At 40.3% G+C, this 25,555-nt stretch overlaps 1 protein-coding gene across 1 annotated transcript; it reads left to right on the forward strand.

Moving 5' to 3' along the window:
• On the forward strand, positions 1–25,555 carry sdf4 (stromal cell derived factor 4). The gene is made up of 7 exons (XM_060937509.1): positions 1–218; positions 17,043–17,379; positions 17,551–17,687; positions 19,375–19,488; positions 19,708–19,866; positions 23,209–23,384; positions 23,482–25,555. Exons 2-7 carry the CDS (start codon positions 17,072–17,074, stop codon positions 23,656–23,658), a joined length of 1,071 nt encoding a protein of 356 aa, XP_060793492.1. The 5' UTR covers positions 1–218; positions 17,043–17,071; the 3' UTR covers positions 23,659–25,555.

Here is a 25,555-nt window from a genome sequence, read left to right on the forward strand (position 1 = left end):
TGCGCGTGTGTTTTTCAGCCATTGGTCCGAGCGCGAGCCGCTGTTAGCCACGTCAACAGGAACTCGCCCATCTGTGAACTTCCCACTGCGGACGGGAGGAAGGCTGCCACTTCTCGCTTTCACCGCTCTATTTCTGCTTCACCGTTAAAGAAACGGTCCGTTGACTCCCTTCGGTCTCGCGAACATTCGGTATCCTGAGGGAAGCTCGCGGCTAACAGGTGAGTTTCCCCAGCCAGTGCTAATGAGGACCCGAGCTAGCCTTTAGCTGACCGGCTAATATTATTGAACTGAAAGTGCTTGCATACTGGGTGTATTTTATCCTTTAACTTTTTATTTTCTTAAACTTCTGGCTAATAATAGTGCTGCACTAGTAATTGTAAGGTTACGCTGTTTAACGTTAGCAGGCTAAAACAAGACCGCTGTTTTAGCTAGCATAGTTAGCAGGTAACTTGGTTAAGTGTGTGTGTGTATGGGGGGTTCATTTCAGATCAAAACGGATTATTTTCCAGTGTAAAAGTGGACTGTTTGTAAAAGTATGACGGTGTTTAATTATGTTTATATGTATGTTTAGTGACGATGCAAATTAGTTACGAGCCTTCTTTCATGGTGAAAAAAAACAAAAATCCCATTTAATTTTTGTTTTAAGACTATATTCTTGGTAGATTATTTATTATTATTATTATTATTATTATTATTATTATTAAATTAGCTCTTGAAATCAATTTATTTCAGCACTTTTTAAAAATAATTTGTCCCTTAGTTATTTATATATTCTCTCTCTCTCTCTCAGAGATTCTGATTTTAAATGTATAACTTGTCCCTTCCTGGAATAGGATTGATTTTTTTTTTTTTTTAATTTACTTTTTTTGATGACTCATCCTGTACTAGTCTCGTGTTCATCCAATTAAATGCTCTTTAGTAAGTATGTCCCACACCCTGGCCGGCTTTTAAGGCCAATTTATGCTGACAACCCAGTTCTCGCAGATAGTGTCGCAGACAGTGTCTGCGTAGCCCCCCCACCTTTGCAGGCACTCTGCGCGCACCTCCCAAAAATTGTGACCACTGCAGAAGCCTCGCAGACAGAGCCGCAGACAAGAGGGCTCTGATTGGTCCACTCTACATCCGCTGTACACGCACTTCCGCTTCCCTACTTTCCCGGTTTGGTTTGTTTTCACGACCGGCATTTTTAAAAACACGAGTGAAGATGGAGCAGCACGAAGAGCGGTTGATTGAGGAAGTACGTACATCTATACGACTCCAGTTCTAGTCATTATAAAAAAAAAAAAGTTCTAGTCATTATAAGTAACCGGAGGATAAACATTCCACTAACCACACCCACCAACTACTCCTAGCGACTTCGCGCCCCCTTGCGTTGTGGCGGTGAATAACATCGCGCACGCCTATTACTCCCCGCTCAACAATAAATTACAATTGTCTGCGAAAAGCTATCTGCGAAAGCCTTGTCGCAAGAGCATGCAGATAGCTCATTAACAGCTATCTTCTCACAACTTTATGCCATTTTTCAGTACAAAACTTGATTTAAATCCAACAATAACAAACGTATATATATTTTGTAAAATCCTCAGTAATATACTTATAATCTGGGATAGGAGTGAATATGTACAAGTTCATGAATACAGTGTAGTAATGTAGAAACTTTTATAATATCTTTTAGTCGAGAGTGTGGTATTTCAGTTTGAGAGCTGTATTTATTCATTTCTAGGCATGTAACAATTCATTCAATTCAATTTGATTTTTCCCACGATAATTTTGAGAAATATTAAATGAAGAGAATTTTATGACCAAAAAAATCAATATGTATTCTATTTTTTTATCAACTTAAATATTCCTTTTGCTAAATTAGTGAAAACCCCTTTTCTTTCATTTTCTTAACCAACAATAATTTACCCACATTTATAAAGGTTGTAGTAAAATATAATAGCCTGTTAACTAAAATATCCCTTTTTATTAACACCATTAAAAGATAACACACAGGCCTTTTCTGAATAAACTTGTATGAATATTTGTGAAGGCTGTAGTCAGATTTGAACAGAAAACTACCTCCTTTTCTAGTCTTCCCTTTAGTTTTCAGCAGTCTGTAAAAAGACCAGCATTAGAGCTGTGTTACTTCGGTCCAGGGTAAAGTCGTGCATTCCTGCTGTTGTACATTATTGCACCGTCTGCTGTCTAAACAATGCAATTGCAGTTAGGAAAAAGTAAGGTTTCACAGCCTGATGATAATCGGGATCCATTTTTCCTTTCAGCGAGTCGAATAATAAGTTATGGTTTATTGTCGCATGATCTGTTGTTACATGATTATTCACTTCATGTTCAGATCTTGCAATGTTTTCCTTCTCTCAATTAGTCCCTGCTTGAACTTGGAGTGCTTTTGTGCACGCGCAAATCTTCTGCTCAGGTTTCTGCACTCTATTGAATTTTATGGCCCTTTTCCACTACCCTTTTTCAGCTCACTTCAGCTCACTTCAGCCCGACACGGCTCGCGCTTCGACTACCAAAAAACAGCACGACTCAGCTCGCTTCAGCCCTGCTTAGCCCTTAAAACTCGCACCGTTTTGGAGTGGGGCTGAAGCGAGCCAAACCGTGCCGAGTGAGGCTGGGGGCGTGAGCAGACACTCCCCTGTGCACTGATTGGTGAGGCGTGTCCTCACATGCCCACACGCCCCGCGAGCACGCTGGGATCTGTAAACACCGTAAACCCGGAAGAAGAAGAATTACGAGAATTTCTGAAGCCTTATGCGCCTCGCCTCATCTATACGCTGTTGCCAGTATCTGTTGGTGTTGTCGGTGACAACAAGCCACAGCACCAAGACCAACAACACTAACGACTCCATGTCCTCCATGTGTATTGTTTACTATTCGGGTCATGAGACTACCGCTTAAAAGCTCACTGATGTCACTGTTTGCGCTGCTTAACGACATCACGTGATGTCCACCCACTTTCGCTAACTCCACCCATGTGTCCACCCACTTCCAGCCAGCACGGTTCAGCGCGGTTGTAGTCGAAATGCAACTCCAACTGCCCCACTCAGCTCGACACGGCACGGCTCAGCCCGACTCAGCCGCGTTTGTAGTGGAAAAGCAGCATAGTGAAGCCACTGTATCAAAACTCACCAACCAGTATAATGCAAGGTATGATGACCAATGAAGTCATCATTGCCTCCTTGGGTGTGTTTGCTTTGCTTACAGGTGGGTTACTGTTTTTCAGGGTTCAATGTGCCAATATGTTATGTAGCTATTATAGGAAAATAAATATGGACACTGGTATATGTGTTAACTCCAAAAATCCAACAAGAAAACAAGTGACATGGGTAATAAGGCCCTGGGCTGTTTGAGGCAGAGGGCAGGATTTGAGGGAAAACATTGCAAGATCTGAATGTGAAATTAAACACGGCTCTCAAATTGAAAGACCATGCTCTTGATTTAAAGATGGGGGGGAATTATTTTTAGGAATAGTTTTAAAAATGCACATGAAACCATGTGTTTCACTCAAGTTAGTGTGGTTTATAAGGGAAATTGACAAGTTGCTCATAATTTGTTTTAGAACTATATATAGAGGGCATGGGGGTCAAAATTGTGGCCTTATAATGAGTAGCCTTGTGATAGATTGGTGACCTCTCCAGGATATACTCCACCTCTCACCTACAGTCAGCTGGGCTTGGCTCCAACTTCCCCAGCGACCATAAAGGATAAGCGGGATAGATAATGAATTAAGATTCGAGAATCTTTTCTTCAGAATAACTAAGTCACGTAACACAGCCTGACTTTACATCTGTCAGGTTACATGTAACCCGCATTTTATACATTACCACCTATTGTGCGCACTTGTGTGATAACAATCTGGATGGAAATCGCAGTGATCTGCAGTGGCAGCTTGTGTCTTATTGAAAACAAACAAACTAAACTGTAAAACTTGTCTGTCTCGTTTGTTCTGTGCTAATTTTAGGTAAACATCTGTCCGAATTTTTAAGATCCAAAGAGAATGTTGTCAACGTTGCACTGTCCTGCATCAGGCATTTACCAACAGTACAATTCAATATACGTCAATGTTATGATTGTTTTATAAAATATAAACTCATTTCTGACAGTTGGATATAAAAGACAATGAATTCATGGAATTTAACAATTTGCAAAACATTTGGACAGAATAAATTCAACCATGCTTGTCAGTTTATTTGACCTTTTCGTAACAGCTTTATAACAGTTCAGTAGATTCACAGGTGTGAAAACGTCTGTTTTCCGATTGCTTGACAGTGCTCTGGTGTTGTCAGTGGGGTCAAAGTTCACTGACTAAAGTAACTCATTAAAATGGATTTACTTTATGTAGTAGCTCTTTAAAATTTTCTATTGCAGTGGCCAGACTTTTACATGAATACTAATGATCAATTCACCGATCTAAACAGAAGAAAGAAGTTTTAGAAACATATTATTGCACAAAGCGAAAACTTAATGTATTTAATTTCAGCAAACTTTTTTTTTTTAATTTTTGAAAATGTCATCTTTTTTGGTGCAATCTGGTGACTTCTGGAGCTGCAATTCAGCCTTAAAAAGAAATGAAAGAAAGCATTAATTTTAAGTGTGAATTATATTTTATTAGACATTTAACACTTTATTTACTAACTGAATAAAATGTTATAACAAAGTTTAAGTTTAGTTTCTTATTCATTAACCAGGACTTTACAAATCACTGCAATTTTATCAATAAAATCATCTTCTACAAATTCCTGCAATAAAAGCAGAAACCTTAAAGTGCACCTGACAGCAAAATTATGCTCTAAAATAGGTTTCTGTAATAAAACTACAAACACCACTGAACACTTTCATGATAGAACTAACCACCAACAGAACGAAACTCTTTGTGCGCAGCTGCATCAATCTGGCCAAAGCACCAAGCCGCTGTCAGTGTCCGCCATATTTGCCGTGACGTCACATGCAGAACGACTGCTCGGCCTTCAAGGCAGCTATGGCCGACGAAACAGAGCGATTTTCTGACCAGTCTTCAAAAACTGAGGCCCTTTTTGAGGTTGACACTGGACATGTCAGATTACATGAAGACGAAGCAGTGGGTGGCATTTTGCCTTATCGTTTTGAGCCGTATCTGGACGATTTGCCTGCAGAAGGCGAGATTTCCGACTCAGACACAGAATACATGTGAATAATACCTCAGACTTCATTCAATCTGTAATTTGTGACAATATAACGGGATTACTACATATAATAAATATTTTGGAGTATCTTTCATTATATTTTCGTGACCAAAGGCTCAGTATACAGTTCAGTAAAGTTGGAAAGATATTGGCAGAGTCGAACTTCCGGGATCAGTAACTCTTAAGTGAAACATTGTTAAAACACAAAACACACATATTTTCAACCGTAGTAAGATAGACAACGAGCTACAACCTAACTTTCATCAAAACGAGCCATCCTCGGAGCCAAACCAACCAAGCCCGGCGCTACGAGGGGGCGTTTGGGGGCGACACCCCCTCAAGTCAACCACCCCGCCCCCTCAGTTGCAAGAGTTGGAAAAAAAAATTATAATAATAACAATGAAATACTGCAAAATAGTAGCCTAAACCAGGGCTTTTCAAAGTGTGGGGCGCGCCCCCCCTGGGGGGCACCAGAGTTCTTCGGGGGGGGCGCAACGTGAGGAGCCTTTACCAGAGACAAAATGGATCGATTTTTAGTACCTAAAGCTACAGTGAGTGAGGAGACAGAGTTTGGGCCAAGCAAAAAAACCCAGAGCCTCCAGGATGTTGCGATTTGCAACTTCAGCGCAAATTCAACCAATCCCCGCGAATTCAGGGCGGTGTTACAATTATATCCAATCATCGCAACTTTCCCGCAAATTTGACCAATCGTTGGCGTCGTCTTGAGGTGACGTCGACAAACTACCTTCCGCCTTACTTCCGTGTTTACGTTCAAGAGAAGCAGCATGCGCACAGTGTTGCCAGATTAGTTTTAAGTGCATTTTGGCGGGTTTTGAACATATTTTGGACTGGAAAACGTCAGCAGTATCTGGCAACATTGCATGATGTGCGAGTCAGTGTTTATATAGGCTTAAATTCTGTTACTGAAAGTGTGTGATGTTTACAGTGAAGCACTGTGTGCACTTTATTTATTTATTTTTTTACTTAATACAAGAAATTAATGGATGCCAACATTTTTGCCAAAATGGTATTTTATTTTCCATTGTTTAGGCAGCTTCAGCATCATACTGTGAGATTCTGTTCAAATTGTTTTTTTTCTTCTATGAAGCCTGAGCCATTTATTTTATTAGTTTAAAATTATTGTTTAATTTAGTCTTCAGGAGAGACTGCCTGCACACAGTACTAGTATTAATAGTTTTTTTTTTTTTCTTACGTGAAAGCTGAGGCATTTATATTATATTTTAAGGTAACTTCATGTTGTGCTGTGAGGTTCTCTGCACTTTAACTTTTGAACCAGCAGGTGCATTTGGATAAGTAAAGCCTATTTTTCTGCATTTTTGTAGTCCTGGTAATCTTTTGTATTGGTAAAGTTGTTTATAGGACCATTTCTCAGTGTCTTTGTTTTTTAATCAATAGTTTTTCAGTAATAACTTAATATTTAACATATCACTCAATTTTAATCACAAAAAGAGAAAATCACAACAATTTCTCGCAACTTTCACTTCCTCCCGCAATGTAATCGCAACAAAAACCTAAACACTGCAACTTTCATCGCAATTTTTTTGGAAAACCCCCGCAACATCAGACATTTTAGCCCACAACAATCACAAAAAAGGCCCGCAGAATCCTGGGGGGACTGGAAAAAAAGGAAGTATGACCACGATTATTTAAAGTTTGGATTTTCATGGACTGGATCTGAAGATGCTCCACTGCCACAGTGTGTTGTCTGCCAAGAGGTGCTAGCTAACGATGCTATGAGATGTTTAAAATGTGTAAAAAAAAAGATGTTTTAAAAAGCACAGATGTTTAAAATGTGAAAAAGAAAAAAAGAAAAATGTGTACAACAACCATTTTTTAAAAATACGAATGGAACATTAAGAATAGCAACAAAAAAAATTGTGGGGGGGGGCGCTGTTGTTTATTTGCTCTCCGAGGGGGGGCTGACTCTCCCACACTTTGAAAATCCCTGGCCTAAACTATTCAATAATATCAAATATTTAACAAATAAACTAAATTAATTACTTTTAAAACAAACTGAAATGGCAGTTGTTCAAAGCAATTTGATAGGTTGATAAGGCTGGCATTTGAGAATGACCTAACCAGGAGATTTAACGGAGAGTGGCGAGATGTCCTTCTCAGAAGATTCAACACGACATCCAACCGAAGGCTTCAACTCTTCTGAGGTAGGCTAGCATATCCTTCCAGTCCCACACAGTATTTTATGTGAAGATATGGACTAATTATGGTGAGATAAAAGTGTTTATTCATATTGTTTAAATGAAGAGGTTGATCATTGACCCGTTGTGTAACTGTCATTTTGCGCTGTGTTGTTTACGCTCATGATGGAGTGCTATGTGGAGCTGTCTCCTGCCTGGCTCAGATCATTTGTTGGCTCAGTTTTGACAATGCAGGACAGGAGCTCATGGGCCTATACATTCAAATAAAAAAAAAAACTCTTATTACTTGCTCTGTATTCTCTTACAGAGGTGTAGCCTAAATATATTGAAAATACACAAGCATATGAAATAATACAAGCGCACCCATTATGCACGCTCAAAGGCACGTCCCATTTGGAGCGTTTTTTTTTTTTTTTTTTTAACACCGCCCCCTCTGATAAACTGATCGCCCCCTGAATATTTCAATTCTGGCGCCGGGCCTGACACCAACAACATTAGTGTTGACGAGCAGCGCGCAGGGACTGTCTACAAAGTGCAACACCAAAAAGAGACATTACAAAAAATATTCAATAACTTCACTGTGATACAGTGTAGTGTCACCAAACTCACTACACACTTCATTGATCCCCTACAGATTACACTACAGCACTTGTATCATAGTGAAGTTATTGATTAATATTCCTGATAAAAATTCCCAGAAATTATGAAAAATGCCTTTCTTTCAAACCAAGTGTTGTAGTGTAATATGTAGGAGACCAATGAAGTGTGTAGTGAGTTTGGTGACATGACACTGCATCATAGTGAAGTTATTGATTAATATTCCTATTAAAAATTCCCAGAAATTATGACCAATGCATTATTTGTCCAAATAGGTGTTGTAGTGTAATCTGTAGGAGATCAATGAAGTGTGTAGCGAGTTTGGTGACACTACACTGTATCATAGTGAAGTTATTGAATATTTTTTGTAATGTCTCTTTTCGGTGTTGCACTTTGTAGACGGTCCCTGCGCGCTGCTCGTCAACACTAATGTTGGTGTGGCGCCGAGGATGGCTCGTTTTGATGAAAGTTAGGTTGTGGCTCGTTGTCTATCTTACTACGGTTGAAAATATGCGTGTTTTAACAATTTTCACTTAAGAGTTATTGATCCCGGAAGTTCGAATCTGCCAATATCTTTCCAACTTTGCTGAACTCTGTATACTATAATATTATGTACAACCCCGATTCCAAAAAAGTTGGGACAAAGTACAAATTGTAAATAAAAATGGAATGCAATAATTTACAAATCTCAAAAACTGATATTGTATTCATAATAGAACATAGACAACATATCAAATGTCGAAAGTGAGACATTTTGAAATTTCATGCCAAATATTGGCTCATTTGAAATTTCATGACAGCAACACATCTCAAAGTTGGGACAGGGGCAATAAGAGGCTGGAAAAGTTAAAGGTACAAAAAAGGAACAGCTGGAGGACCAAATTGCAACTCATTAGGTCAATTGGCAATAGGTCATTAACATGAGTGGGTATAAAAAGAGCATCTTGGAGTGGCAGCGGCTCTCAGAAGTAAAGATGGGAAGAGGATCACCAATCCCCCTAATTCTGCACCGACAAATAGTGGAGCAATATCAGAAAGGAGTTCGACAGTGTAAAATTGCAAAGAGTTTGAACATATCATCATCTACAGTGCATAATATCATCAAAAGATTCAGTGAATCTGGAAGAATCTCTGTGCGTAAGGGTCAAGGCCGGAAAACCATACTGGGTGCCCGTGATCTTCGGGCCCTTAGACGGCACTGCATCACATACAGGCATGCTTCTGTATTGGAAATCACAAAATGGGCTCAGGAATATTTCCAGAGAACATTATCTGTGAACACAATTCACCGTGCCATCCGCCGTTGCCAGCTAAAACTCTATAGTTCAAAGAAGAAGCCGTATCTAAACATGATCCAGAAGCGCAGACATCTTCTCTGGGCCAAGGCTCATTTAAAATGGACTGTGGCAAAGTGGAAAACTGTTCTGTGGTCAGACGAATCAAAATTTGAAGTTCTTTATGGAAATCAGGGACGCCGTGTCATTCAGACTAAAGAGGAGAAGGACGACCCAAGTTGTTATCAGCACTCAGTTCAGAAGCCTGCATCTCTGATGGTATGGGGTTGCATTAGTGCGTGCGGCATGGGCAGCTTACACATCTGGAAAGACACCATCAATGCTGAAAGGTATATCCAGGTTCTAGAGCAACATATGCTCCCATCCAGACGACGTCTCTTTCAGGGAAGACCTTGCATTTTCCAACATGACAATGCCAAACCACATACTGCATCAATTACAGCATCATGGCTGTGTAGAAGAAGGGTCCGGGTACTGAACTGGCCAGCCTGCAGTCCAGATCTTTCACCCATAGAAAACATTTGGCGCATCATAAAACGGAAGATACGACAAAAAAGACCTAAGACAGTTGAGCAACTAGAATCCTACATTAGACAAGAATAGGTTAACATTCCTATCCCTAAACTTGAGCAACTTGTCTCCTCAGTCCCCAGACGTTTAGACTGTTGTAAAGAGAAAAGGGGATGTCTCACAGTGGTAAACATGGCCTTGTCCCAACTTTTTTGAGATGTGTTGTTGTCATGAAATTTAAAATCACCTCATTTTTCCTCTTTAAATTATACATTTTCTCAGTTTAAACATTTGATATGTCATCTATGTTCTATTCCAAATAAAATATGGAATTTTGAAACTTCCACATCATTGCATTCCGTTTTTATTTACAATTTGTACTTTGTCCCAACTTTTTTGGAATCGGGGTTGTACATGTGAATAATACCTCAGACTTCATTCAATCTGTAATGTGTGATGATATAACAGGATTACTGCATATAATAATTTGGGAGTATCTTTCATTATATTTTCGTGACCAAAGGCTCTGTATACTACATGTAAATAAAACCTCATACTTCATTCAATCTGGTCACGTTCATGAAATTCCTACTTTACGCTAATATCGTCGGTGATTGGAAATTTTAGATGATAGACTGATTTTATGCACAAAGCTATCCTGACATCATTTCCTCCCAAGATACGGTCTGTTTTCAAATGAAAATATCATTTTGTTGTTATAAATATTGATACTTACACAAACAGTTCCCGTGTCCGGCGCACTTATTTTGCCCACTCTTCGAGTCTGATGGGATCCTTGGGAAAGGTATACAGACTATACCCGGCTCCCCTGGGGTTGGAGCAAAATCCAGCCACACAACGAGCAGGCATATTCACCAAAATAAACGACTAAGACGCAAAAATATTCACTTGCAAAGCACTGGTGAACAACGAGAAGCTGAAATGTCTGTCAGCGGTTCTGCATGTGACGTCATATCCGCCTTCTTCCTCGGCCATGGGTTGGCTCGCCGTGATCTCGATTTATCCGCGTGGTGGGCCATTCAAAACCATGTTTCTTATTATTCTGTCGCGCGATGTGTGAAGTAAATCTGTCATTTTATTCAACTCAATATGGCGGAAATTAACATGTTTTTTGGTGTCGGGTGCACTTTAAATAATTTCTAGTGCGCTTAAGACAAAAAAAAAAAAAACCAAGATACAAATTGCTGTAATCAAGTCCTATTCCACAGCATACATCTTTACTATATGCAACAAAGATGATAAATGAGATTCAGCCCACTCTGAAGATTTTTTTTATATTATGAAATATATACAACTGAAAATAATAAATTCCTTTAACAGGTTTTAATTTTACAAAATATACATAATGCAAATGTTACATCACAATGTTAGGAATAATGTTGATTCTGTTTAAAAAGTGCAATAAACAGGAGGTAAAAATAAGTGAAGTTAAGTTACAAATGAAAGGAAATTTTCCTGTAGTTACTAGTTACTTGAAATGTAAATACTGTAAAGTCTGGAGCCTTTCTTTTCAAAAACCGGTCCATGCTTGTTCTTTACTCTTCATGACACGCAACACCCTCATACCAGTAATGCTTTTCGCGGCAATGAAAAAACAACAACCTGCAGGCTAATTATTACGCAGTCACGCTGACCCCGGCAGTGACGTTGTGACATGGGAAAGGGGCCATGAGACAAATTTTGATGATGCATGAGGTGGCGATGAACCTGCATTAGTGTAACTATCGTTTTTTTGGAATTTTAATTCATTTTATTTATTTCAATGTTAGAATGTATAATTTTTTGGCGGAACCCCTAATGAAGCCAGACGGCACCCCGGTTGAGAGAGGCTGCTGTAAACAATACAAAAAATTCAATCATAGCGGCGTGGGCAGAGCCCCATAGGCATAGAGTGTGGATACATAAAGAAACCCATCGAGTTGTTTTCTGATGGTTTCGGTCCTGTGCGTGTGTGCCTGTCACCACAGGAAACCCAACAACTGAGTAGTGAGTAACCCATCGAGTTGTTTTCTGATGGTTTTCTGATGAGTTAATTCTGTCTCAATATACTGTAATTACGTGCGTTATTCATTTTGATAACTGTGTAATAATGACCTGAGACCTTCGTGCAAAACGTGCACACTTCTTTAAAAAAAAAAAAAAAAGTTGATCTTTTACGAACAAACTATAACTCTAGAAAAGTCTTTAATGGTCTTTCTAGTTTCATAACACAATTTCTTAATATTAGTCTGTTGATAATGCTGATGCTGAGTGTTTTAAATATTTCCTCATTTTAACAAAACCTCTATCGTCTTCGGCGGCACGGTGGTGTAGTGGTTAGCACGGTTGCCTCACAGCAAGAAGGTAATGGGTTCGAACCCAGCGGCCGGCAAGGGCCTTTCTGTGTGGAGTTTGCATGTTCCCCCCGTGTTGGTTTCCTCTGGGTGCTCCAGTTTCCCCCACGATCCAAAGACATGCAGGTTAGGTTGGGAGTAGGGCTGCGTAACTAAACGTAACATCAGGTACCGGTACAGAGGTTTAGGTACAGGTCCGGACCTGTACCTGAACAATTTGACAAATTCTTCTGAACTTCTTCAATAATGACAGAAACATTAATAAACTGTTGACAACTTGTCAGTATCTTTATTCAAAGAAAACCGAACATAACTAGGTTTCCTACCTCACTTCTCAGTCACCCTATAGTTAACTTGGGACAAAAAGTCATAAGTTGTCTCACAGCGAGAAGTGACTACACTAGGGTACTACAGACTACGCGCAGTCTGCGGCCTTTAACTTGCGCGGCAAAATTACACAAAGCAACAAAGGCTGCCAATGCCAGCAAAGGAAAAATGGCTGACCTGCTTTTGAGTCTTTTTGACCAATCAGAATGCTGGATCAGCCAAGCTCTCGCAATGTCTCGTGAGACTGTGACGAGAGGATCTCAAATCAAAGATGGCTCTGATTTCAAGTTTCAGCGCGGCATTTTACGTCTTTTCCAGTGCTAAATTTTCGTCTTTGTGGTAGGATTTACGCATCTTCAGTCACAAAATAAGCAGATACTTGGTGTAAATTTATATCGGTACAGTACCGGTACTTCATGATCCAGTATTTTGGACCTGTACTGAATCGATTTTCACGGTACAGTACCGGTACGCAGCCCTAGTTGGGAGTTGCGAGGCACCGAACTCCCAACTGCTCCCCGGGCGCTGTTAGCGTGGCTGCCCAATGCTCTGGGTGTGTGTGTGTGCGCTCATTGCTCACGTGTGTGTGCGCATGTGTGTGTTCACTGCTTCAGATGGGTTAAATGCAGAGAGGAAATTTCACAAGTGTGTGATGAATAAAGTTGTGCTTGCTTTCTTTTTTCTTTCTTTCAAAGTCAAAGCTGTAATCCTCAGCACTACATGCGCTGCATTCGAACGAGGAGCACGTTCCCAGGAATTTTTAATCCCACTGGGTTTTTATCCCGGGTTTTCGTACCAGGCAGTGTATTCATTGTATTATATTTTGTTTTCAATATGATATTTTTCAAATTTTTTTATTCTTGTCTCAGCACTGGTGAAATTGAATTTGTAAATAAAATCACTGCCCTGACTCTACTCATCAGGCCAGAGCTATTCTCTTTCTGTGTATGTTTTATACAACATAAGGAAACCGTATAGTAACTATAACGGTAAAGAAAATAAAACAAGAGGTTGGCTATGATAAGAAAATTCTACAACCCAGAAACAGATAGGAGCTCCGCTTTTAGGCAGTGCCTCAATATGTATATTAATGGTAGTTTATGAAAGTATGATTTTAAGATAATGTAAGTCTTGGTGAAAGAGTGAAAGTGATCATCATGCCGTTACCATGTGAAGAGTCTTTTATGAATGCGGAAGTGGGCTCTCAGCGCGCCGACTCCAGTGTGACTGAGGAAGGTGACAAGTTTTATGTTTAATCTAATTTTGGTCATTTAAAAACTATATTATTATTTGGCAGTGGGTACATAGGAAAAATGTAAAGTTTCTGTCAAATATGTTGATCATGCTTGTATGATAAGCTCATGAAGCTATTTATCTAAATGCATGACCTACTCATTCTAAACCTGCCGAGCTTCGCGGGTGAAGCTCTCAGAACTTGTAGTATTTTGCTTCCATTCAAGCCTTGTTTCGAAGTCTGACCAATAAGAACGCTACATTTTTGGTGGTAAATTTGATTTTCTCGATTTAACTTTCATGTATGGAAAGCACGCACGCCCTGGGAAACTGCTGACCGTTGACAAAAATGTCCACAGAAATGCACAAAATTACTTCACAAAACAATAAAATTTTGGTTAGCATGGGTTAGTATAAAATTTATAGGCCGTGTTTGGGGATTTATGGCCATGTTTTTTGAGAATTAGTCGTGTAAAGCACGGCTCACTAGCTAAGCCTATGCATCACACCCGTATGTGCTTGTTGAACATCATCTTCGAGATTTGGTCCTCCCTTTACGGTTATAATAACCTCCACTTTTCTGGGAAGGCTTTTCACTAGATTTTCGAACGTGGCTGTGGGGATTTGTGCTCGTTTAGCCGCAAGAGTGTTAGTGAGATCAGACTCTGATGTTGGTGAGGAAGCCTGGGTTGCAGTCAGTGTTTCAGTTCATGTGTGTCACGTGTTCAGTGAGGTCAGGGATTGTGCAAGACACTCAAGTTCTTCCACTCCAACCTTGGCAGCCCTGTTGATAACTGTAGGCAGTCAGCGATTTTGCTGGCCAGAAATGCTCCATTGCTGGCTACTCGCAGTGGTGGTGTCTCAAATAGCACCAATGTTATAAACTTATTCCATGATGGTCTTATCGAGGTTTCGTTATGCAGGTAAAATTCTAAGTAAAACGAAAGAAACCACACGTTCGACCCAGGACAGCCGATATGTCGACGCGGTAAGTGAACATTACTGATTACTTCTTTAACAAATCAACCATTGCAGAAAGATCCAAAACACAAGGTAATTAAGACCGAACAAGTCTCACAGTGACTGATATTAGCATGTAAGAAATTATGCATGAAAAATGGACCAGGTCTTTATGATTTTCTCCAGATCCAGGACAAGTTTTAGAGTGAGGAGAGGCAAGCAAGCAGTGTTTTGCTATATAATGTATAGGCCCGCAAGTATAACAGGGGAGAGCGGGGAGACTTGGAACAGTTTATTCCCATAAATTAATTTCAACCAATCATGTTTTAGATTACATCAGAAGTTAGATGTTGCCCCTTAGAGTAACCTACTACTTTTGGAGCCACGAAGCTGGACACTGCAGTAAGGTTTGTGCAGGTAAATATTTAATCAGCCAAAACTTGTACAGTACGTTCTATTTCGCCTCCACCTCCATTCTATGGTGTAATGAACGCTGGTGAATTTGGGATTTGTTTCGAATTAAAGTATGTAGCCAATGGTTACCATTTATATAGTATTTTTTTTTTAATTTATGTCCTGAAAAAAAAACATTTAAGGAGATATAAAATTATTATTTTCAAAATGGCCAGATGGGGAGAATTGGGACAGTTCATCATGTTCCAGGTTTTATCTTGTGGTTTACAAATATAGTTTAAAATTGTTAAAAATGTGGGTGTGGCCCTGCATTAGGGTTAATCTTATTTCATTCCTTCTTGAGAATAGAATTGTTTTGTCAAGTCAGGTTTTGCATAAACTGACATTTTTCTGTCGCTGTACCAGCATTGTGCTTTCATACAGTTCATATGTTACACGTTTTGATAAATAAAAATTAAACACACAGGCCTAGGTATTTTTATTTTTGTTCCAAGTCTCCCAACATAATGTCCCCCGTCTCTCTACAAAAAGTAATGACAGAAAAGTGAAGTCTGAAGGCCAGTATATCTGACAAGCTCATCTCGTTATCTCCAGCCGCTTTATCCTGTTCTACAGGGTCGCAGGCAAACTGGAGCCTGTCCCAGCTGACTATGGGCGAAAGGCTGGGTACACCCTGGACAAGTCGCCAGGTCATCACAGGGCTGACACATAGACAACCATTCACACTCTCATTCACACCTACGGTCAATTTAGAGTCGCCAGTTAACCTAACCTGCATGTCTTTGGACTGTGGGGGAAACCGGAGCACCCGGAGGAAACCCATGCGGACACGGGGAGAACATGCAAACTCCACACAGAAAGGCCCTCGCCGGCCACGGGACTCGAACCCGGACCTTCTTGCTGTGAGGCTACAGTGCTAATCACTACACCACCGTGCCACCATCTGACAAGCTGAGAAACTAATGTTGTGGTAAGAGGGTATAGTAAATACTCCATAATGCAATATGAATGTGACGTGACCTGCAAAGAATTTCACACAATCTATAAAAGCTCAGAACTTGTCCCAGGTCTCCCTGCTCTCTCCTATGAGTGATCATGTGGGTAGCGAGCAATTCCACATGTACTACAAGCTCATCCGTGATTGACCTATAAAACTTGAAAATGGGTCAAATTGGCATGAAATCGAAGGCTTTCCTTTCATTTTCATAAATTTTATTTTTTCACATATGACCCACCTAAATCATGAGCTCAAGAACATTTTTATTTACTCTGAAATGCAAAATGTTGCATTCTGGATCATTAAGAATGCACTATTTTACAGCTGTATTTTAAGAATTGTCCAGGAGAGAACCCCTGGACCCCCTCTGCCTATTTATTTTATTTATTTATTTAGGTTGATTTATTTTTTAAATATCACCCTGGCTTTGGGTCTACCTCCTGCTCATTTTTCTAAATGCCCCCTACCCCAAAAGTTATCGACAGGGCTGCCTTGGCAAATCCTGTCTTCATGGACCTCACTTTGTGAACAGGGGCATTATCATGCTGGAACAAGTTTGGGCCTCTTGGTTCTAGTGAAGGGAAATTTTAATGGTGCAGTTTACAAAAACATTCTGTACAATTTTGTTCAGAATCAGAAGTTGTCATTGTACTTAAGTACAACGAAATCAAAAGCTAACCTTAAAGTCCAAGACCACATAGTAGTAGGACCCCCCCCCAAAAAAAAACACTCAGTTTGAAGTATTTTTCAAACTTTAACAACAGTTTGGGGGAAGAGCCACATACAGTATGGGTGTGACGGTCAGGTGTCCACATACTTTTTTGGCATTATAGGGTGTATATAACCATTAAACTGATTTTTCAGTGATATGACACCATTAAGGCCTTCTTCAAAGTTTGCAGTGGTCACAAGTGGACAAAAACAGTGAACTAACCTTTTGCTGATGAATCGTGTCATGATGTTTTCGATGCATAAATAATTGCTGTGACCAAAATTGTGATTTCTACCTGCAGTGTGTCCAGTTGAGGTGTAGTTGGCAGTCATGTCCTGTACAAGAAGAGTTTGGACAGGGCACCATGGGGCGGCATTCTGCGTCCTGTTTGTGATTTTGATCATGGATGTCCAAGCACGACCCGCAAACATATCAGTCCACAGAAGCAAACATGTCAGCGGTAAGGACGACAACGAGATCCTTCCTCCTGATCACCTAAACGGTGTCAAAATGGAAATGGATGGCCACCTGAACAAGGACTTCCATCAAGAAGTGTTTCTTGGAAAGGACATGGAGGAGTTTGATGAAGACTCTGAGCCCAGGAAGAACCGCAAGAAACTAATTGAAATTTTTAGCAAGTAAGAAATGTCTGATGAACTTGCAGACTAGAAAGTTTTCTGCAACAAAGGGTGGTGGTGTTTTCTTGCACAATTTTAATCCAATATCTGGATAAACTGCCACTAAATTATGTTGTCTTTAGTGTCTTTGCATTCAATGTTATGTACCTTTTTTTTTTTTTTTTTTTGTAGAGTTGATTTGAATAAGGACAGAAGTATCAGCGCTAAAGAGCTTCAACGTTGGATCATGCAGAAAACAGAAGAGCATTTCCAAGAGGCGGTGAAGGAGAACAAACTTAATTTCCATGCTGTAGATCCAGATGGAGATGGTAAGCTTGGATATTTATATCAAGGAGATGCAGATATCAAGAATCAAACAGAAAATGTCAACAGATATGAACAGCTATGATGTTGATGTACATACTCGTGCAGCTCAAAATATTGTAATACTGAATTTTTTTTTTCCATCATTCAAAAAGGTAAATTTTCATATTCTGTATTCATTAGATGTGAAGTGAAATAATATTTCAAGGCTTTTCTGTCTTAATTTTGATGATTATGGCTTATAGCTCATGAAAATCAAAAATCCAGTATCTCAAAATATTACAGTATTGCCGCTTTTCCACTACAAACGCGACTGAGTTGGGCTGAGCCGTGCCGTGCTGAGTCGGGCTGAGCGGGGCTGTTGGAGTTGCATTTCGACTACAACCGCGCTGAACCGTGCTGGCTGGAAGTGGGTGGACACATTGGGTGGAGTTAGCGAAAGTGGGTGGACGTCAGGTGATGTCGTTAAGCAGCGCAAACAGTGACATCAGTGAGCTTTTAAGCGGTAGTCTCACGACCCGGATAGTAAACAATAAACATGGAGGACATGGAGTCGTTAGTGTTGCTGGTCTTGGTGCTGTGGCTTGTTGTCACCGACAACGCGGACAGATACTGGCAAGAGCGTATAGATGAGGCGAGGCGCATAAGGCTTCAGAAATTCTCGTAATTCGTAATTCTTCTTCCGGGTTTACGGTGTTTACAGATCCCAGCGTGCTCGCGGGGCGTGTGTGGGCATGTGAGGACACTCCTCCTCACCAATCAGTGCACAGGGAAGTGTCTGCTCACGCCCCCAGACTCACTCGGCTCGGTTTGGCTCGCTTCAGCCCCACTCCAAAACGGTGCGAGTTTTAGGGGCTAAGCAGGGCTGAAACGAGCTGAGTCGTGCTGGTTTTTGGTAGTCGAAACGCGAGCCGTGTCGGGCTGAAGTGAGCTGAAAAAGGGTAGTGGAAAAGGGCCATATGTCAGGTTTGTGTAAAATGGTATAAATAGTGTATCATGGGGAAGACTGCTGACTTGACAGTTTTTGAATCGACTTTTCTTGACAATCTTCTCAAGGCTGCGGTCATCCCGGTTACTTGTGCACCTTTTCCAACCAGCCTTTTCAGCAATGACCTTTTGTGGCCTACCGTCCTTGTGGACGGTGTTGATGAGCGCCTTCAGGACAACTCTCAAGTCAGCAGTCTTCCCCATGACTGTAGTTGCGTGTACTGAACTAGACCGAGAGATGCACGGTATTTATACTGTTTTACTCAAACTCGAAATGAAATGCTCTAATAATTTGAGATACTGGATTTCTGATTTTCATGAGCTATAAGCCATAATCATCAAAATTAAAACAATAAAGGATTGAAATATTTCACTATGTGTAATGACTATATGAAAGTTTACCTTTTTTAATTAACTTACAAAAAATTAACTTTCACGATATTCCAATATTTAACTATTGAAATAACAAGGTTCTACCACGCAGCTTTGAAAATGTACCTTTATCACAGAGATAAAGTAGTTCCTTTACTGAGATTATGTAAGTGCAGCATAATTTATTACAGATATGTTGAATATATTCATGACAACTTTATAGTCCTTTTAAGATTTTCGTGATCCCAATTGTTTTGTCATAATTAAACAACCACTTGCTGAAGGAAATCTGGGATTTTTAACCATTATCCAATCGAATCGTTCCTCTCTCAGGACATGTGACCTGGAATGAGTACCGGGTGAAGTTTTTGGCCAGCAAAGGCTTCAATGAGCAGGAGGTAGCCGAGAAGATAAAAAATAACGAAGATCTTAAAGTGGATGAGGAGAGTAAGTGAAATGATCACTTGCATTTACAGATGGTGAGATTGTCTGTCTTCACTTTTCTTTATGCTCAAGTTCCTGAGCTTGCTTGAGAGGTGTGTAGTTATACTGTCCAAAATTGAAACCATATTGAAACATGAATTCTCAAGCAGATAATTCTGGAGATTCCACTTGTGGCACTTGTGTAGTTTGATTAAGGTGGGTTGGTGTGTTGTATTTCCACAGCTCAGGAGATATTGGAAAGTCTGAAGGATCGCTGGTTCCAGGCGGATAACCCTCCAGCTGACCAGCTGCTGAACGAGGAGGAGTTTCTCTCCTTCCTTCATCCAGAGCACAGCAGAGGCATGCTCAAATACATGGTCAAGGAGATCATCAGAGACCTGGGTAGGCATGACTGTACAGTGTCGTTTGTTTTCGGTCTGTGGTTTTGTGTCCCTTCTGCAGGAGTTTAAATTTCAAGACACTTGTACATTTGTATGCTGAATGACATGCTTAGATACTTTTTCATAAAATAGGTGAGTATCTAGGTGAAAATTTTTAACAAGGCTTAAAAGATCACGATTTGTCCATTTGAAACGGAGACTTTTCCCCAATACTGGCATTTAAAAAAAAAAGTGTCGGTGTAGGTTATGAGGTCATTTATTGACCTTACAAAAATATCCTACATCCTGTGTACTGGGTGATCTAAACAGTATTATGTTGGTAATGTACAAAATGGATTGATTGTTGCAGTGTACACTGCAACACCACTATAACAAGCTCCTTGGGGGGTGTTTAGATAGTTCGTAATACTGAAATGGACCCACTTGTCACATCAAACACTCCATGTAATATGTGAAATTTTAAGCACATTCTCCTTATTGTTATGAATTTCTCCTTCCAAGTCACTATCGCAGTTCATTGACTAGGGGTGGGCAGAAATATCGATACGGCGATATATCGCGATACGTTGTCTTCCGATTCAATATCGATACTCAAAATTTGAATATCGATATTTTTTCAAATAATAAATCATGTTTCAGACGGGTTGTAAATCCAGTACGACTTCCGCACCTCCGCTCCAAGGTGTCACTGTGCCGCTACCTCACTGCAAGGCACTCTTCGTCTTCTCTTTTTTCCCCCGGTGGTTGCAGTGAGGGGGAAAAAAAAAAAACAAGCAAGCATGGCTGTTAACGTAAACCTAGAGACGCCGCCGAACTTTAAGGCAGATGTTTGGAGGTACTTTGGATTCCAAAGGAAAGGAGAAAAAAACAGTGAGCTGGACAAAGAGTATGCACTCTGCAAAACCTGTTTCGCTCCAATTAGATATTCAGGTAACACAACAAACTTGCGAACTTACTTAGCACGACGCCACCCCGACATATTAGCTCAGTCGGAGCCACCGAAACCCGACCCGAAGCAAACTACACTGGACAGCGCCAAAGTCCTCCCATCTACTTCAGTGATGTGTGACTTACTGTAACTGTGAACTTAATTTTGTCATTTAAGGCCAAAGGCAAGAAGCTGCACTTTATTTTGCATTTTCTATTTTAGTGTGTGAGACACTGCATTTTATTTGGAGTATTTACTCTAAGTTCAGAAGAAACGTGATTCACTGAGGTTTCAATTCAGTTTCAGTGTGTGGACACTGACCCACACTGCACTTTTTCATAATTGTGCTCAGGGAGACTAAGATGCACACTGCACTTTTCACTGTGTTTCAGACAGTGTGTTGTTCCTGCAAATATGTTGTAACTTGCGCTTGTATAGACCCCTTCACATGTTTGTAAACAAACCGACCGTTGCCAGGATGCGCGCGCAGCCTGGACCCAGAAACAATGGCGCTGCCCATAGACCGACATTATGAGCTGTCAGATTATGCAAAACAATTGTCGTTACAAGATCGAGAATGCTACATAAATAAGTTAACTCTAACAAGTGGACATCACCTACCGGATCCGCATTTAATTAAAGAGTGGACGGACGATGTTAGTAAGTTCCCTGGTATATAATGGCCAGATATATACTCGTACCTTATTGACAAGACTTCAGTGTACACCCACGAAAAACTTCGTGCCTACAAGTCTTTAGACGCATATGATTGTGCGGGCATGTACAGAACGTGTTTTACACTGAAATTGTTTTAATCAAATTATGCCAGTGATGTGATGGCAATGTGGCTTTAGCTACAACAGCAAATACCAACACTAAACAGCAATTTGCAGGAGGTAATGGCATGAAAGGAATGATAGTGTAAAGAGTGCAGCTAAGAGAAATCAGAGCTGCGTAAAAAGCGAGAGGCAGAGACCAGAAATGAAACTGAACGGGGCGGGAGCTAGGTTAGAGCAGTCAACGCAAGTTGGAATTTAGAGTGAGGGCACACAATTTTACCTTTCCATCCTTGCTTTAAAATTGTGATTTTTGGCATACACAAATAATGATGGCACAAAATCTGGACTGCTTGAGTCAAGCGAGACCTCTCCTACAAACAAAATTGCATGCAAAGCTAAGTTAACATGCTAACAATATTCATTACATTGTGTAACTATGACCCAGCTAATCAGACAAACGTTACCAAAGTATTTTGCTACATCAATAAACGAAGACTAGAAAGAATAAAAAAGATTTAATAAATAGCCTGATCTTACCTGTGATGAAGTGGGTGCTGCATTTTTGATAGTGCTTTCATCCCAGTCTACACGTTTGATGGCTTGTAGCCATAGACGTCGGCGAAAAAAAAAAAAATTTTTTTTTTTTTTTTTTGGGAATGGGTGAGATCCTGCTGGAATTCTGAACATTTTAATCCCATCACTGCTACGACTCTGACACCCGACAACACAACAACTAGGCATTTCTGAGTCTTTTTTGGGTCCAGGCTGCGCGCGCAATTTCTGCTTTCGTATGAATGACGTTTACTGTGAAGGGGTCTATAGTTACAATAAAATGGCATGGATAATTTAAATTGCATTGTTTTGACTCAGCTTGTCCCATGAATTATCACTATCATCTGATGTACATACAGCTCGGATTTTAAGATGCATAATGCATTTTACATTTTTCAGTGAACTATGTAGAATATTGCAATATCTTGTCTCATTATCTCTAGCCGCTTTATCCTGTTCTACAGGGTCGCAGGCAAGCTGGAGCCTATCCCAGCTGACTACGGGCGAAAGGCGGGGTACACCCTGGACAAGTCGCCAGGTCATCACAGGGCTGACACATAGACACAGACAACCATTCACATTCACACCTACGGTCAATTTAGAGTCACCAGTTAACCTAACCTGCATGTCTTTGGACTGTGGGGGAAACCGGAGCACCCGGAGGAAACCCACGCGGACACGGGGAGAACATGCAAACTCCGCACAGAAAGGCCCTCGCTGGCCACGGGACTCGAACCCGGACCTTCTTGCTGTGAGGCGACAGCGCTAACCACTACACCACCGTGCCGCGTATCGTATTGTGAGGTCCTTGGCAAGACCCCACCCCTATCATTGACAGAGTTAAAGGACCATGAACAGAGGTGATTTCTTCTTCCGTTATGGAAATGACGGAGGTTACCGGTGTATCATTGTCAGCGTCTACCCACTGACTCTGTTTTCTCAGTCTTTGCCATTCGGTTCATTCATGTGTTGCAAATCACCAATGATGTCATTTGTCATGCTGCGGGGGCTATAAAGACAACGCTGGTGCACTTTAACTAGGTGTTAAGTTTAGCTTTCTGTTCGACTTGTGTTTTTCCATCAGATCAAGATGGAGACAAACAGCTAACGCTGTCAGAGTTCATCTCTCTGCCCATGGGCACGGTGGAGAACCAGCAGGGCCAGGACATTGATGACGACTGGGTTCGTGAAAGGAAGAAGGAGTTTGAGGAGGTCATCGACGCCAACCACAACGGCATTGTCACCATGGACGAGCTTGAGGTTGGTCGACTTTTCCCTTCACACCAAAACCTCTAGGTTTAAGCTCCTGATTTTTCAGGTCTAACCAGCATCTTGAATACATTTTTCTCTCCTGCAGGAATACATGGATCCCATGAATGAGTACAACGCTCTTAACGAGGCCAAGCAGATGATCGCTGTTGCTGACGAGAACCAGAACCACAACCTAGAACTGGAGGAGATCCTTAAATACAGCGAGTACTTTACCGGCAGTAAGTTCATGGACTACGCCCGTAATGTACATGAGGAGTTCTAGCACGTTCTCCTTAATCCTGTAAGGGGGGGGGGGACCTTTATTCTGCCCAACAGCTAAACAGACAGATGTATGGTACCCACAGTCTTTAGGATTACATGTGGGGTTGCCTGCTAGGGATTTGTTGGTGTGTGTGTGTGTGTGTGTGGGTGGATGCTTGAAGCAGCATCTAGAATGTTAATGTCTCATTATAAAACATTGAGAATTTTCTGATGTTCCTCTTTAATATTTTCACACTGCATCAGAATCTGCCTTCTGTTTGAGCTGCTTTTGCTGAAGTGTTAATAATGGGATTTAATATTTTATATGGGGGGGATATCATTGCTTTCAGGTATAACCAGATCTTTTGATCCCTCACTGTATAGAGAGAGCAGATTTGTAAAAAGTAAATGATGCCTCCGTTTGAAATGTAAATAATATTCTTGAAACGTTATAATATATAAGCTTTTTTGATTCTCACAAAGAAATGCCCTTGACTTGTGGACACCTGCTGTTTCTGAAGTTCAAGGGTTCACATGAATGAAAGAACAGTAATGCCAAGAAAGTCAAACTGTAATTGTGTGTGTGTGTGTGGTACTAAAAAGTTTGGACACCCCTACTCATTCATGGGTTTTTCTGTATTGTGACTATTTTCTACATTGTACAACAATACTGAAGACATCAAAGCTATGAAATAACGTATCGGGGAATTATGTGGTAAACAAAAAATGTTAAACCAAAAATGTTTGCTATTTAAAATTTTTCAAAGCAGCCACTGTTTACCTTGATGACGCTTTGTACACTATTGGCATCATCTTAACCAGCCTCACGAGAGAGTCGCCTGGAATGCTTTTCAATTAACAGGTGTCTCGTCAAAAGTTAATTAGTGCAATTTCTTGCTGCCTTAATGTGTTTTGAGATCAAATAAATAATAAAAATACAGTAAATAGCCCTATTCCACAACTGTAGTAATTCATATGTCAAGAATCACTCAACTAAGTAAAGAGAAACGACATCCATCATTACTATAAGACATGAAGTGTCTTTTTAATTAATAAGACAAAACATTGAATTAGGTGTGTCCAAACTTTGTGTTACTGTTGCATTCAAGTTGTCTAATAAAAGAAAATGACTGTGCATTTTCTGAATTGACAAGAAAAGACATTTGTTTTTTTTGCCCTCATATGGCAGGTGTTTGTTTGCACATGGTATAAATGAGCAGATATTGACACTATTATTGTTGGATACTTACACCGTCTCCTTATGTCCTTCATCCTCCTTCATATCCCTCTGAGGAGAGATTATGGATTCTTTCGAAGTTCTTGTGAGGATTTCTACTTAATTTCTCGGTGATTTTTTCTTTTTCATGTTGATTTCAGAGCAGGGACTGACCTAGGACCAAGTTGGTCAATGCTCAATGGCTCTGGAAACAGCACTATTACTGTGAGACTCTGTAATACCTCCCACAGATCTGGTGTGCATTAGCTTTCCTTGAATCACATGCAAAGCAAAAGATTAGTTCGTTATTTTTGCTTCTCTTTTCCAAGACTAAAAATGTCATACTTTAAATGGAGTAAATCTGTTGGCTTTTATTGTGGAATTGGGGTGCATTGATGTATTATTTCAAATATATAAATATTTTCTTAAATTTTACAAGTTTTGTTTAATATTTAATGGGTCCCTTCATTCTTATTGGAAAGGCTTGTTTTATGAGTCCATTATTATAAAGTATGCTTTCTTGGTTAATTTATTACCATCTTATGCAGGATATGAGTTTATGAAGCCATTTGTGTACATTATGATGCCTTTGTCCTGTGGAAGTGTTTGATTTAAAGCTGTTTCTTTCAGCTGTATGCCCACATTTTCTTACAGCTGCTGAATGTCTTGGCTTTTATGCATTAAACAATGCTGTCTAAATTGA

The sequence above is a fragment of the Neoarius graeffei genome, chromosome 13, assembly GCF_027579695.1.
Source record: "Neoarius graeffei isolate fNeoGra1 chromosome 13, fNeoGra1.pri, whole genome shotgun sequence".
Taxonomy (NCBI): Eukaryota; Metazoa; Chordata; class Actinopteri; order Siluriformes; family Ariidae; genus Neoarius; species Neoarius graeffei.